This window comes from Astyanax mexicanus, chromosome 8 (genome assembly GCF_023375975.1).
Source record: "Astyanax mexicanus isolate ESR-SI-001 chromosome 8, AstMex3_surface, whole genome shotgun sequence".
Classification (NCBI taxonomy): Eukaryota; Metazoa; Chordata; class Actinopteri; order Characiformes; family Acestrorhamphidae; genus Astyanax; species Astyanax mexicanus.
In genome coordinates, this window is record NC_064415.1 from 11,416,289 (window position 1) to 11,433,140 (window position 16,852).

General features: G+C 39.2%; 1 protein-coding gene across 26 annotated transcripts in view; it reads right to left on the reverse strand.

The window, feature by feature from the left end:
* Positions 1-16,852, reverse strand: part of LOC103029844 (laminin subunit alpha-3) — a 168,630-nt gene that overhangs the window by 128,875 nt on the left and 22,903 nt on the right. For all 26 annotated transcript variants that reach the window (XM_049483164.1, XM_049483161.1, XM_049483187.1 and 23 more), the window contains exons 3-9: positions 14,994-15,111; positions 13,636-13,754; positions 12,828-12,998; positions 3,703-3,800; positions 2,762-2,877; positions 333-451; positions 154-244 (exon numbers count right to left, since the gene is read on the reverse strand). In XM_049483164.1, coding sequence (XP_049339121.1) covers positions 154-244; positions 333-451; positions 2,762-2,877; positions 3,703-3,800; positions 12,828-12,998; positions 13,636-13,754; positions 14,994-15,111 — 832 coding nt within the window. The remainder of the gene's footprint in view (positions 1-153; positions 245-332; positions 452-2,761; positions 2,878-3,702; positions 3,801-12,827; positions 12,999-13,635; positions 13,755-14,993; positions 15,112-16,852) is intronic.

Genomic DNA, 16,852 nt, shown 5'->3' on the forward strand with positions numbered 1-16,852 from the left:
TGGGGCTAAAACCCTGGAAGCCCCAGAAGCCGAGGCCAGGCGACGCCTCGGGTATAATACTTTTTTAGTTGTTGAACATTAATTAGCTAAAAAATCTGAATAAATTAATGAATTAACGATCATAGCTTTAACTGAAAAAGTACATATACGTACATATGCAGCCTGTGGGCGACTCTCGGGGAACCCCGTAGGGTCTATAGTAGCCCTCAGCACACAGCTCACAGTTGACTCCAGCTGTGTTGTGCTGGAAGCAGATGGTGCAGTGTTAGCAGAGTGAGGAGATAAAAGGTCAGCGATGATCATGTCTGCAGATAAAGATTCCTGGCACTTACCCGACAGTTAATACACACTCCTCCACCGTCATACCGGCCATGTATGTTCAAACTTGCTCCTCTGCGCTCCACCTCAGCATCGTAACGACACTCAGCAGAGTGAGAGTGACACTGGCAGGCTGCAGGAAAAATGCCCATGCTCAATAATTCAACATACATTAAAGACTTTTAGTTTTATATTTAATTTCGAATTAAAATGCTCAGTTGGAGCTTTTATAACAAATAACCATATATTAACCAGTTATCTTCTTTACTCCTGAAAACTATTTTAATACTTTAATTTTTTACTAGTTATTTTATGATATGTTTCCTTATTTTAATTTATCATCTTTACTACTGTAAGTTAGTAATTTCAACAACCCTTTTACATTAAAACATGCTACACTCAGTACATAATTTACTTATCTGTATATACAGGTTCAGTTTACCTCTGGAATATAATCAAAAGGAAGATGGATGATCACAAGTCATCAAACCAAACTGAACTGCTTGAATTTTTGCACCAGGAGTAAAGGCATAAAGTTATCCAAAAGCAGTGTGTAAGACTGGTGGAGGAGAACATGCGAGATGCATGAAAACTGTGATTTAAAAACAGGGTTATTCCACCAAATATTGATTTTTGTTATTTCAGCAACTTTTCATTTTCTGCTCTAAATAATTGCTTTAAATTACAATATTTTTATTTGGAATTTGGGAGAAATGTTGTCTGTAGTTTATAGAATAAAGCAACGTTCATTTTACTCAAACATATACCTATAAATAGCAAAATCTTGGTCTCTTAATGTTTTTTTACAGAACTGTATCTGTAATGCATTTATCTGTATATGACTTTAATCTGTAAACCTCATTTCTACATTGTGTTTTTGTATATGTACAAGTATTGTTTAATGTAATTCAATACGGTACAGAGTAAACAGCTGTACAGTAGGGACAATTCCTGTAACGAGATGTAGAGGGACCCTCACTGTGTTCAGTATAATTTACAGGCTATTTTATTGAGGTTCAGGGAGAATGTCAGAGAGGTCCTGTAAACTAGAGGATTCCTGAAGCAGTACAGGGTGTTCTCCTGCTGCTTGTTGAAGCAGATACCTGTTAACAGAGCGGAGTAATTAGAGCACAGACAGCAGAGGGGTGACTGAAGCCAGAAGAGCGCTGTGTTTAAAGGTGCCAGAATGGGCCTGTAGATTCCTGCACCAGCCTGGTTTAATACTACTGTTAGAGTGTTAGAAACAGCGGGGTAATTCCCCCCACATCACTCGCTAATCTCAGCAGAGTTCAGCCCCGCGTACAATCCACCCAGCAAAGCCTCACATCTCCAGCCTCTTTACTCGTTTAACACTGAAACGGAGGAATCAGACACGCTGCTTTACTACAGCGGATAATCTGAGACACTTAAATGACCATGATGACAGGGAGATTTATGCTTTAAGAAAATAACAGCAGTCTAATGGGATTTTAAACAGAAAAAGAAGTAAAAAGGTTTCTCTTGTAGCAAGTGCACTTGATCAGCAGTTTAATTGATTTTGAGTGTAAATAAGCTGCGATTACTTTTTTCCATATTAGCACAGTTACACCAGTAATCATTCTGCAATCTTTATACCTAATAATCTTTAAGAAGACGAAAATCATAAATATTAAATATTGGTATAAATAATATGCAATATATAAAACACTATGAGGCCCTATTTTACTGGTGATCTACTGGTGAGTTGTCAGCGACTCACCCTGATGCCCCTGATGCCTTAGGGCATCAGTGTGTCTTTGCTATCATAACGACAGGAAAAGTAGGCCTTGTGTGGCTCAAAACACTAATTCTCAAATTCTCTTAATTAATCATGGGTGTGTTTCAGACGTAACGTGAAATAAACCAATCAGCATGTCACTTGCCATCCCCTTTAAGATGCGCTCTGATATTGGTGCATTGCCATCTTAACAACGCAGCTACCTGGACGTGTTCAACACCAACGCTGTAAAGGTGCACAAGCAGGAATTCCAGGAATTCAACTTTACCTGAAATCAACTCTTTTTCAGACAACCACGCACATCAGAGGAGACATATTCTCAAGCTCTATTGCTATTTAAACAATGCAGGTGCAAGACATGAAAATAGAGTGTTGGCGTGGTCTAAGATGTGCTTTTGTGCAATCAAATCGCCGGGTCAACTTTACCTGGTGCATGTTAAAATGATCCAAAAGTAGTATTTAGGTTTATTTAATCGAACCAAATTTATTTATGATAATTTATGTTTGTTTTTTTCATTCAATCTCATTGTGTCTCACTGTTAAAAAGCAGCATATGATAATTTGACCCTTTGTAGCTCACCTTAACGTTTTGTATTAGCCAAACAGTATAAGTTATTGCTAAAACATTAAATGTTAAAGTTATCTGAAATACTGTAGCAGTTTATGAGGACGTGCTCTGAAACTTACGTTCACACTCGTTGGGACTGTTGGCAGTCGCTGGACGCCACTGCTTCTGGTGGAATCCTGGACAACAGCGGTCACATGACTCCCCACAAGTGTTGTGCTCACACTCGCAGAGAAGTCTAGAAGAGAATAGGTGAACATTTCTGATTCTGCGTGGTTTAACACTGCAGTGCTGAGAATAACAATGACCCACGACCCAAATAATAATAATAATAATAATAATAGCTGCTCTGTGCTGGTTTTCTCTCCTGTGGGGTCCTGACCATTGTTGTGCTAAATTCAGCACCCCCGCCAGGACTTTATAACTATGTATGTAACTATAACTAAGAAACCGTGAATTTTGGCTTATATTTCTAAGTAAATTAAAGTAAAAGAACTCCACTTTTATCAAGAAGACAGAGCGTACGCGCTCCCAAGAGAGGGTGCTTTTCATGGCGGGGGTGCTGAATTTGTTACAACACCGGCAAGCCCACTAAGCAGTGAGTAATGCACAAGCATGCTCGGGCACAGATTGTTTAAACGTAGTGTGAATGCAGGCCAGCTGGGGAGTGGGGAGGGGGCATAACCGTGCTCCAGCACGATTCAACCAAACCATGCCTAGTGCGAGTACTCCCTTACTTTGAATGTTTCCGTAATGTTAGTATTCATCTAGCTGGGAACGTTATGTGAGAAACTTTCTAACAACTTGTGATGCACAGAAACACTGATAAACATTCTTATAACATTCTATGTTAGCCGGTTCATCTGACATTAGGCATGGTGCTAACAGGGTAATCTGCCCCAGAAATTAATATTCGGTTGACAATATGTCTGTACTACTGGGCACTAATGAACTGAACTGGGCACTAACTAGTGAAACCTAAAGTAGCTTAATGCATTTATTAGAAGAATGTCCACAAGTATTTGGACATACAGTAAAAATACTGATAAATACTGATACTCACTGTTTGGGCCTGCCAGGGACTCGCACTCCACACACCTGAGCATGACCGTGGCACACACACCGACCCCCAACACTGATGTCTTTGATGCTGTAGTAGTACTGTAAGCAAAAAAAAAAATCTATTTTTACTATTAGGTTTGCAATATAGTAAGATTTCAAAAAAGGTAAAACTGCTTTATACTGAGGTTAATGCTATATCAAGGTAAAAAAAAAAAAAAGAGTAGTTAATGACAGCAAGCTTTTTAGAAGAATACTGAGGGTGCAGCACACTGCTGTGTTTGCCTGCTTTTATTGTTCCCTACCTGGCAACCCTTGATGTGGAAATTGGATTGGAGAATGGGCAGTGGGCTGACAATATATATGTTTGAGTAAAATGAACATTGTTGTTTTATTCCATAAACTACGTATCACATTTCTCCCAAATTCCAAATAAGAATATCCTAATTTAGAGCATTTATTTGCAGAAAATAAAAAAGATGCAGAGCTTTCAGACCTCAAATAATACATATTCATAAAGTTTAAAGAGTTCATAAATCAATATTTAGTGGAAAATGCTTTTTAATCACAGTTTCCATGCATCTTGGCATGTTCTCCTCCACCAGTCTTACACACTGATTTGGATAACTTTATATTTTTTCTTTCTTTTTTTTCTTAAATCTTCATAACATCTAAAGCACTTCTGATCACACATCCCGATCATTTTATGAGTTAGTATGGGAAATACAATGCATAACAGTCCTTTAATTAGTACTAATTATCCATTCAGTAGAAAAAAGAACATCTAGATAATCCCATGTGTGCATGTGTAAATATGAGGATTTTCTGGATTACCCTCCAGGTAAAGGTGTCTGTTTTTAAATGATTACAGGAAATCTGGTGTTCCATAGAAATATGGAGCCTCGGGGCATTACTGAAACACACTCCACCCAGAGATTTCATGCTACAGTAGATGAGTAATCACAAATCCAACACGTGAGGACTATAAATCTTTCATTAGAGTAGGTGCACTATGACAACCCCCATTCTTAAACAGACTGATCAAGGCTTTAGACAGGTCCAGATGAAATGTACTGTAATTGCTATTAACATATATTACAACATATATCGCTATACACAGGTCCAGTCAAAGGAACACATGCAGAATTACAGGGGTTGGACAATGAAACTGAAACACCTGGTTTTAGACCACAATAATTTATTGTGGTGACGGACAGTTCTGGTGGAAACAGGAGAGTTGAGTTGCACATTAAATTCTGTCGTGATTTGAGCAGCCGTGGTTTTATGTTTTTTGGATACAATCCGGGTTAGCACCCGAACATCCCTTTCAGCTTCCTCTTACAGCGTCCACAGTTAATCCTGTTGGATGTGGTTGGTCCTTCTTGGTGGTATGCTGACGTTACCCTGGATACCGTGGCTCTTGATACATCACAAAGACTTGCTGTCCTGGTCACAGATGCTCCAGCAAGACGTGCACCAACAATTTGTCCTCTTTTGAACTCTGGTGTGTCACCCATAATGTTGTGTGCATTGCAATATTTAGAGCAGAACTGTGCTCTTACTCTGCTAATTGAACCTCCACACTCTGCTCTTACTGGTGCAATAATGTGCAATTAATGAAGATTGGCCACCAGGCTGCTCCAATTTAGCCATGAAACCTCCCACAATAAAATGACAGGTGCTTCAACCCCTGTAATTAGTAAATATAAAGTGTTTAACAAATGTTAAAGAATTTTTTTAGTTTTATACTTTAGATTTTTCTAAGCAGCACATTTTTCTTTATGGACAGATCTGCACACTCTTGGTATTTTAATCTCAGTGTCTTCATGAGGTAGAGTCACCTGGAATAGTTTTTTCAGCGTTTTGAAGGAAGGAGTTTCTGGAGGTGCTGAACAATAGTTGATTCTTTTCCTTCACGCTGTGAAGCCCCAGATCATCCCAATTAAATCATATCAAGTGACCATCTCAGTTCATCAGATTTAGATTAGAGGGTTGGATCAGGTGGAGGACAAACACTTTTTTCCTGTTTACTACATAATTCCATATGAGTGCCTCTATTGTTTATGTCTTTAATATTAATCTACAATGTAGAAAATAAATAAACATATAAATTATATAAGAGGGTGCAAAGTTCAAAAGTTTTGACATACAGATTTAAAAAAAAATACAGTTAAAAAAAGTATACTCCATGAATTCCATATCTGAACTAGAAACAGTGTTGTAAAAGTCAACAGGTCAGCTATTCAGTGACTGCATTAGCTAAGCTCAGAGCTGATCTCAGTATTTATTCACTCTCTAATAAAACGTGCCACTGGAGTCACGCTCTATCGCCTGTGCAGATCCCTGACAGGCCTAATCCATCCCTCAGCCATGTAATACTCTTAACAGGAAAGCATTATCTCTGTAAGAATAAGCCTTATTAGAATCAAAATAAAATGTGTATAAACATGTATTAAACCCTGAGGAGCTCAAGCCTGACCTGTGTTATTTAGCTTGCTGGAAAAAAAATAAAAAAGCTTTTCCAGCTTGAGTTGGTTAACCAGGTAATTAGGGGCATGTTTATAAAATAGATTCTTTGATTTAAGTCAAGCTTCATTTGAATGATCAATATCGATTTATATAAGCCTGAATTGATCTTAAGAATTTGCCAATTTTCCATGCATATGAGTACAGTTTTTCGAGCATTGCCCTCTGGCTGGGGTGAGCTGGAGCACAAGGGATGGAGCACAGGAGTCACACTGCGGGGAGTTTCTGTAAAAATGTAAGTAATTTTCATCTGTATTTCCACTCACTGCTGCCTGTGTTTATCAAACTGGTACAATTAACACTGTTTAAGTCAGGGGTGTCCAAACTACGGCCCTTTTTTGGAGCGGCCCACGAGGTATTTTAGAAATAGAATGAAAGTTGGCCCGCTGTTAAGCAGGTTTTTATAATGTGAGATTCAAAGTTTGAACGCTAGGTGTCAGAAACGGGCCAAGGAGTCGGAGAGAGTGCGCATTTCTAGCGCAGAAAAACGGGGCAAAGAGTCTAAAAGCGGAGAGGGTGCGCATTTGTAGAGCAGAAAAACGGGCCAAAGAGTCTAAAAGCGGAGAGGGTGCGCATTTCTAGCACAAAAAAAACAGGGCAAAGAGTCTAAAGGTTGCTGTAATTAAGGAGTTTAATATAAAGAGACATCATGAAATTAAACATCAATTTGAAAAATCTTAGTTTACACAACACTGTCAAAGATAAAGATAGTAAGTCAAGTAAAATGGTGTGTAAATGAAAGTAATTGGGAAAAAAAGTATTATTTAAAGTGGTATATTTCATTATTTGTTTTATTACAGAGTCTGTGGCCCGTGACATATATATGTCTCCTTCTGGCCCCCAACAAAAAAAGTTTGGACACCCCTGGTTTAAGTAGTTTTCCAGTGTTGTTTTCACCTGTACTTTATTTAAAGGAAGACCTGACCGGCTGAATGCACCGTTAGCTTAGCTTTGTGGGTTAGCCTTTTCAGCGGATATTGTGCGAAGTACGTATGTATGTATATGTATGCAATGTCGGTTGGAAAAGCTGATATTGCGATATCAGCTAATGATGATTCCAAATAAAACAATAAAAACAATATGTAAAATTGCGTTGCTTTCCTATTTTACCAGTGAAATGTTCCCTTCACCACTCTCTGCAACACAACCGCAAATCATGATCCATCCACCCCCATGCTTAACAGTTCGTCTTTTCAGGATTTTTTTTCTCCAAACTTTTTGTGCCAAGATGTTTATTGTACCATTTTTTTATTCCAATTTTATATGATGTGTTGGACATCAGGTTATCCTTTACTCTCTTAGCAATTCACATTAGATCAATTTTGTGTCCAGATTCTTTAATGCTGCTGAACTCTTATTAATCACCCTGAGAACAGCCTTACTGATATGATAGAAACAGGGTGTTTTGAGCACAGGGTGTTCTGCATGTGTGTGGTTGTGTCTCAGTGAACTAGTAACCTAAACATAAGCTGTTTATGGAGGACAGAGAGTGGATAAGAAGTAGAAACCCATTTTTCCATTTAAATACAGCACAGTTTGAGCAGGAGCAACATTAAACCCAACGTACTGAAGGACAGGTGAAACAGAACTAAAGGATTAGAGTTTACTAGAGTTTTATAGAGTTATTGGAGTATTGGACAGCCAAGTATATATTTAAAAGGATGTCGATTTCTATCAGTCCCATGAGCAGTTCTCTTAAAAGTAGGGTTTTTTAAGAAAAGGCTAAAGCCTGAGTCTAGAAAATAAGATCGAATTCTACCCTGTGTTTCTCCTCTGACTGTGATTAAGCTGCATGTCCAGCTTCACGGGCTGGTGATGAAGGCTCTTAGGGACTCTGTTTGGCTCTAAAATTCTCCTCCAACTGTGGGCATTAGCCTGCTGGCAGAGCGGGGCAGCTTGGCAGGCAGCACTGGGCTGGCACACGGCCCAACCCGGAGGAATGTGTGCGAGGAAGAGGGTGAAAGTGGAGGAAAGATGGTGTGATGTCAGCAAACAGAGAGCTAGCACCTGAGATACAGGCCTTTAAACTCTGGCCACATGCAGAGAATCACAGCTCAGACTCTCAGTGCAGAACCAGTAAACCTGAGAGAGAGAGCCTAGATCAGGAAAGACTTCTAGCTGGTGTGATTTTCCATGTAGGGAAAGACAGGCAGGTGTGTTGGTGTAATTTTCCAACACACCCATAGGGTGAATAGATGTGTTTCTGATTGCAGTCACAGACGCAAAATGGAAAATTACAGTTTACGTTATTTGTTTGAACAACAGACTATCCAGGAATTTACAATCACAACATCTGCTGACCTTTTTTCTCTTTATTTTTAATTTTGACAATTACTACACTAAATGGGTAGCATTTATTAGGACATCCCCATCACAAGGAATGACCTCAAACCTGTCCACTCTAAACCCCATTTGCTAGCAACTTTATCCAGTCAATGCTGTTTTTACCCTGCTGGTTGAAAAACTTTGCTAATTTGATTAGATTTTTATTTTGATGGTTTATCTGGTACATTGTGGGTGTGGCACAGCGGATGACACCAGTGGATGACACCAGCTGGTTAAATAGCTTTGCTAATTTGATTAGATGTTTTTTTTTATTTTGATGGTTTATCTGGTATATGGTTGGTGTGGCACAGTGGATAACACCAGTGGATAACACCAGTGGATAACACCAGTGGATAGCTCCAGTGGATAGCTCCAGTGGATAGCTCCAGTGGATAGCTCCAGTGGATAACATCTGGTATATGGTTGGTGTGGTGCAGTGGATAACACCAGTGGATAACACCAGTACCTGCTAGTAAGCTACCACATCATATGGGAGACTGGGGGTCAATTCCCAGTCTGGGTGACTATGCTGTGCTACACTAATAAGAGTCCTTGGGCAAGACTCCTACTCCTACAACACTACACTGGTCTACCTTTGTAACTGGAATACCCTTGTAAGTCACTTTGGAGAAAAGGTTTAAGCTAAATGCTGTAAAATGTAAATGTAACAAAATAAGCTTAGTCAACCCAACCAAGATAGACAATCAGTATAATTAAGCCTCACTATGCTGGTTGACTAGCATGACTATCCTGGGTAAACAGCATGACCAGCATCTCCAGGCTAGTTGATCAGCATGACCAACAAAGGCATGATCAACCAAGATGGTTGACCAGCATTATCAGTACAACCGAACTTGCTGACCAGCAGAACCCTCAAGACCTAGCTGGTTGACCAGCATGACATGGCTTGGCTGGTAAATGAGCATGGACAGCATCACCAAGCTGGTTAGCCAGAACGACCTACACAACCAAGTTACCAAGCTTGTTCACTAGAATGACCACGCAAGAACAAGCAAAAACTAGCTTGTTGACCAGTTTGACCAGCATCACCAAGCTGTTTGACCCGCAAAACTAAGCTGGTTCACTGAACTAGGGGACTAGTTTGACCAACAAGACCAAGCTGGTTGATCACCATGACCTAAACCAAAAGCCATACACTATGCTGGTTGGCCATCATGAGACCGAACCAAGCTTATTGACCAGTATGACCAACAAAGCCAAACTGTTTGACCAGCATGACCAAGTTGGTTGACCATCATGACCTAAACCAAAGGCAACATACACTATGCTGGTTGGCCAGCATGACCAATCTGGTTAACAAGCAATGCAAAGCTTACTAAACAGGACCATCAGCATAACAGTGCTAATAAACCAGCATTACCAGCATGACCAAGCTAGTTAACCAGTTACCAAACCATTGTAGGGCACGTTTTCATCTGAAAATCAGCTTTTCTCCCACCTTGACCATCCAAACACCAGGTATTCATTACATGTGTGAATCACAACTACATTCAGAATAGCTCCTGGGGTTTAGTATAGATGTGGTTTAATCACTGCTGCAGGGCTGAAGCCTCGAGCATCCTGGGACGGAGCTTTGGTCAGGACAGCAGAGACAACTCTCAAAGTTCACATAAGGAGAAACCTGGAATGTTTAATTAACTCAGAGCTAATTGCAGTACAGTTCTCCTGCAGATGGGAATTAAGCCTTATGAATGGATGTGATGTGACATTCTGAGTCTGATTTCCAGTGAAAGAATGATTAAGACAAAGGGGTAAGACCTCCATGATTCATTTACAGAGTAGACTAACTTCATTTACACATTAAAACAACCAATGTGAAGTTCCTGATACACCTTTATACCCATTAGATACATAGAAGGTTATTCTTAGCTTCATTTGGCCATAAGTGAGTTAGCAGATCGCACTGTGGTGTTTGGTTACACCTTTACACCATGATTAAGATCATCCTCTATGGTAAATGCACAGGAGTGCAATGAAGTTTAGCCTCTGTGGTAGTGAACACACGCACCCAAAGTGGTTGGGAGCCAATTCTGTGCCCAGAGAGCATCCAGGGAGACAGTGTGGGTTAGGGGACTTGACGAAGGCCATGGTCAGGGACCATACCAACTTCCGGTAGAGGGGATCAAGTATCGTATTTTCGCACTATAAGGCACACTTGAAATTATCTTGTCTTATAATCCGATGTGTCTTATGTATGAATTTTACCTGCTGAAGTACAGTTATACCGGAGTTTCAGTTTAGTTCTCCAGCACCGAGGCTGGAGCAGTATTAGCATTTGCCGCTAACCGTGCTAAGTGCTAGCTCTTTCGCCTTTCAGAGGTGAGTATTATCGTCTGTAGCCTGCTACTATCTCCAGCTAGCACTGATGGAGCAGCATTAGCATTAGCTGATAAATACGCTAAGCGCTAGCTCTTTCGCCTTTCAGAGGCGAGTATATCAGACTTTAGTCTGCTCGTTTACAGTGTTAAAACAAGCTACGCAGGACGAACCACTTTCTTATATCACCTTGGCTTACTGGTACACTTAGGGTTCCTCAGTGCAGCTGTTGGTCGACATATATTTTGGTTAGGGATGCACCGATACCACTTTTTCCTTACCGATACCGATACCGGCTTTTCTGGTATCTGCCGATACAGAGTACCGATACCAACTGTTTTATCCTCCACTTTTTTTTTAAAGGTCTGTATATATATTGTGGCGTGAGGAGGCGGGGGAGTTGGGGGTCCGCCCCACGCCAGAGCGCACAGCTCTATGTGTCCCAGCTGGCCCGCATCCAGACTGATTAAGCAGCCAGCTGGGACAGGTGTAAAAACTCAGCCTCAGCTCACTGAAGGGAGGACTTTGACTGGGGAGCTGAGGGCTGAGGCCGCACGGAGCTTTAATAGAAAAAAAGACGTAATTCGACAGACTCTAGAGCCCCATTGGGCCGAGTTTATTTAAGTTATTTTGGGTGTGGTGGAGGGCATTTTCAAGCCGAATAAAGGTATGTTTTGAGTTAATTTAATCCCCGTGTCTGTGTTCTCTGTGAGCTTCCTCCTTCCGGGTCACAGTGGTCACGCCCCTAACCCCAGGGGCCTACTACAATATATATGTGCAGTGTTTCTGTAAGAGACAACAACACCCCCCACCCCCCCCCCCCCCCCCCAGCATAACGTGCCACCTGACTGACCGACAAATTTCAGATTTCAGATTCAGATTTCCTGCGTTACAACGCAGCAATTGAAGGCAGAGGGTTTTAATGTTGCTTTAAAACAAATATATTAGTCTGGCTCAAGTTCAGTCAAGCACTGTTTGGATCTAAATGAGGATTACTGGTGACTGGATTGATGGATCTAACTTTTACTGATATGTGCAGCAACTGATACAGGAGATGGTGGATGGCAGTAATCCTGTTCCCTAGCGTTAGCGTTCGACTCGGTTAGCGTTCGACTCGGTTAGCGTTCGACTCGGTTAGCAGGTTAGTCAGGTTTGTTTGTTTACCCTTTGCTGTTTGAGCAGAAAGGCACGCTGCTGCTGCAGTAGCTCTTTGCTATGCTGCTTCGTTTTGTCTGTATGTTCTACCCGCGCTGTTTACCCTGCTATTTTTTACTCCCACATTCCAAAGCCGGAAATAGTATCGGCCGATACCGATACTGTGTGTAAGTGCCAAATAGACGTTCATTGATAGTTAGCCTTATAATGCAAAAAATACGATAAATAACCTTCTGGTGCAGGGAGCACTTCTTTAACCATGAGGCCACAGCTGCCCCCACTTGGTCTCTTAATTTTTTTAGCTTAGGGTGTGTTTGCAAATTGGTGCTATTCTTCTTTTTTCTGTATTTATTGCTGTAAATCCAGAAAGCGAAGTCATTTTCATGTCTCAGCTTTGTTGCTTGTTATTTTAGGCCATGGGAGGCCATTTCTTCATCACTGCCTTTGAAAGTTAATTAAGTAATTTTCTAGTTTCAGTTCAGTAGCTCCAGATTTCACTGATTAAACATACCAGCGAAGGTGAGCTCACCTTATTAAGCTGCATGACTGGGCTACACAAACCATCTCTACTGGTTCATTTACTTGAGTAATGATCACAATGCTGCCAACAATGACTATGTTTCTGATCAATTCAGTTTTTAAAGTTGAACAAGTACTCACAGTAGATCTGAATATATATATATATATATATATATATATATATATATATATATATATATATATATATATATATATATATATATATATATATATATATATATAAAACTGGTTCCAGTTAGCACTCACCCTGCGGGTTACAGTGGGATCACGCTGAGCCTTGGAGATGAGGTGCCCGAGGAGGGTGTTAGTCCGTAAAAAGTGCAGGCGAATATTGGTGGCCTTGGTGAACTCCTGCAGAACTGGCGAGTAGGTGAAATTCTTGGATCCTGGACGGCCGTTTACAAGAGACACAACAATCTGAAAAAGATACCAAAAAAGACAATTACAGAAGGACAGTTATGTTACGAGTCAAATTGAAGTGCAGTTTGAAGATGTAGAAAAATAGTTAAAAGTATTTTTTTCAGTATAAAACTTCTTCTTCTTGCATTAATTAGTATAATCAGCATACATCCCCCTGCAATAAACTAAAACTAAAACAAAATTCCAAGTTATGTTTTAATGTTATATAAAGCTATTGATTGAAACATTACCTGTTAGTAGAGGTAAGGAACACCAAGTAACAGCATTAAATATTGATAGAATAATTAACAATGTTATTAGTAATAAAATATTCACACTGCTTGTTTGGATTTGTTTTAATCATTATTATTTTGGATATTAATTGGATAATTAAATGTGCACCGGAAAAAAAATGACCAGGGAACACCTTTGCTGTTACTGACAAATAAACATGGAGGGTTAAAGGAATATTTCAGCAATTCCTACACTCTTAAAATGAATGTGTTTTAAATGGTTGCTTAAGCAGTGGTAAAGAAGAACAAATGTTATAGAAGCATTTTGTAATGAACAGTTTCTTCTCTCTCTCTCTCTCTCTCTTTTCTTTGACGTTTTTGTTATTGACCCTGATAAGCATGTTGTGCAGTTGATGCCTCACCTCTCCATTCTCCAGAGGAACGATCTTGGAGTACTCAGTGGTACAGATCTGATCATTATCTTGTCGGACTCGGGCATTGGGCTGCTTACCAAACCTTTCAATACAATCCCGTTTTAAATCTGCAGGAATATTTGAAACATTAAATGTTAATGTTGCAATGGAACATAACAGACCCAATACTCAGTTAAAAGGGTGAGGAAATTTTAGGTGCCTCATACAGGTTAAAAAGTCATTGAAAAGTCATTAAAAAAATGTATTTCAGTAATTCAGTTCACAATGTGAAACTCACATATTATATAGATGTATTAAGCACAAAGTGATCTATTTTAAGCATTTATTTATTTTATTGTTGATGATCATGGCTTACAGCCAATAAAAACCTATCCATAAAAGTTGTCAGCAGAGGGAAACATGAAGTGCTGTAAGATTTTGTGGGAAAACACTAAAAAACTGCACTGACTTTAGACTTGATAATAAAACACAGTGGATCAACACCAGCAGATGACATGTCTCTCTAAACCATCACTGATTGTAGAAACTTCACACTAGACCTCGAGCAGTTTGGACTGTGTGTCTCTCCACTCTTCCTCCAGACTCTGCTCCCTTGATTTACAAATGAAAAGTCAAATTTACTGATGATCAGTGATGGTTTGGAGAGACATGTCATCTGCTGGTGTTGATCCACTGTGTTTTATTATCAAGTCTAAAGTCAGTGCAGTTTTGTTTTCCCACAAAATCTTACAGCAATTCATGCTTCCCTCTGCTGACAACTTTTATGGAGATGCAGATTTCATTTTCCAGCAGGACTTGGAAAAATGTCTGAGATTTTGGATTTTCATTGTCATTGTTTCACTGGGTGTGTAATACATCTATATAATATTGGAGTTTCCCATTTTTAACTGATTTACTGAAATAAAGTAACTTTTCATTGATATATTTTTTGAGATGCACATGTAGCATATGAAGCTAGTTCCTGTCCCATGACTTTTATCATTTTCTTAACCTCAGTCATTTCGCTGTTTCTATTTTCAACTGGTTCTATTGAAAATGATATCTCCATGTTAGCAGTAGCTCTTGTATCAGCATCATTAGCAACACTACAGTTGTTACCAGGTAACCACTAAAAGCTGTTATAGCCAGAAAAAGATTTTGGGACCTACCAGATCACTCCGATTTTAGGATGAATATATGTGGCTTTTCGGGAAATGTGGCAAAAAGCATACTGGTGCTATAAAAAATAACTTACCATCTTCCCTTTTAGAATTAGTTAAGGACTGCTGCTTTTAAATTACTACAATATATTTTCCTCAGAAAAAAAATCAGAATAGCCACATAAATACATGCGAGCAGGAACTCACGTGCGAAGTACTGCCAGGGCGTGAAGGTCCTGCCATTGTCTACAGAGCGCTCCAGAACCCACAGATCAGGGCGTGGTGAGTTGGCGAATTTCACAATGACATAAGCCACATGGAAAAGCTGGAAAAGTAAACAAAATTACATCAGCAGGTTTCAATGTTATGAACTCACTCAAATCAACCACCTTTCATATCCTTCAGCTTAAACAGGTTTCATCACAGCGCTGCCAGCAACACAAAGAACTGCACTGTTTAACTGATTACATCTCATATAGTATCATTTTCCTTACATGAAGGAAATACTGCCTGACCTGAGCCAGGTCCTTTTTTTAGTAGACATGACAACCGTAACAGGCTTATTTTGTATTTTTATTAAAAAAAAAAAAAAAAAACAGTCATGGCTGAACAGTAACTCAGTATATAGTATATAGTGATACTATATCAGTATATAGTGAAACATAAAAAAGTGTGTCAATAAGTGTGATTTTTAAAACACATTTCCAGCATGATATCACGTTGAAGAGTTGCAGCAGAATGATCATAACCGACTCTTTTCAGATTCCTTTTATGTCTGTTTATAATTAAGGGTTAATCTACAGTAACATCTAGGGGTGTGACGAGACACTAATATCACGAGACGAGACGAGACACGATACTGGGTTCACGAGAACAAGACGAGAAGAGATTTAAAAATACAATTTTAAAGAAAACGTCAAAAACAAAAAATGCCTTGAAAACTAGAGTTTTATTTGACAAAATCATAACACACACTTAACAGACTGGTTTCTCTCACACATTGAAATAGAAATAAGAATAAAAAATAAAAATAAAACTTTTCTTGGTCTTATATAGTGCAAACAATAAGTGCAAACCATAACCAGTCATATTAAGCCTATGGTTTGTGTTTTTTCTCCTAAATCTCTTGTAATTTACCTATGCATAACCATAACCAGTCATATTAAGACTAGGCTTGAAGTGCAAACAGAGACAGAACATTTTTTTAAAATACAGTACAGAGCAAAGGGATTAGTACAACTTCCTAAGAAACAGTCATGTGTTCGATTTACTTACAGTATTTACTAGGGCTGTGAATCTTTGGGACAGTAAGAGCACTGTAAGGAGCTTTTTAACTCATCTACTGTTTGTTTGTTTTTTTTACCCGCGAGACAGGTTTAAGCTTGACAGGAAATATAGTCACGTTTTAATCTTGCGAGATCTCGTGCCACCAGATCTCGTCACACCCCTAGTAACATCAGATACAGAACCACCTGTGTCAATCCGTTGTAAAAATTAGTTCTTTGGTTAAGACTGTGGACATTTTGTTTCAGACCAAACAGACATGTTGTAAAAACCATACTGCAGATGTGGTTTGCACCTGATATTAACGTGAAGCAATATGTACTATATAGCCTGCGCACAAAACAGCAGAGCAAGGATTAACAAAGGTAAGATAACTGTAATCTTGGCGTTCTATTGCACACCCTGTGCAAGGCACATACTATTCATTGCCTTGCGTCTGCGCTGTTAAAATAGCGTCAGAGTTTGGGAATAACTCTAATAGGTGTGGTAGTCTGGAAGTGAGGTGTGTTAAGTAAATGTCTGGCATGTTGCTATTTTGGTGGTAGAAAATACAGGTGTATAAAATATGTTTTAGTTTATAAAGCTATGGTGTGCCGCACTTCCGCATTAATCTCTGTAGTTCCATCATTAATAAACAGTTTTCTTAAATAATAGGTTTGCGTCTATGCTTCTTCCATGCTGCACTGTTGACAAATATCATTCTGGACATATTTGGCTCATTCAAAAAACTATTAATTGTAGTTTAAATTGTAAGTTTTAACACTAATTAATAAAATAAAGTC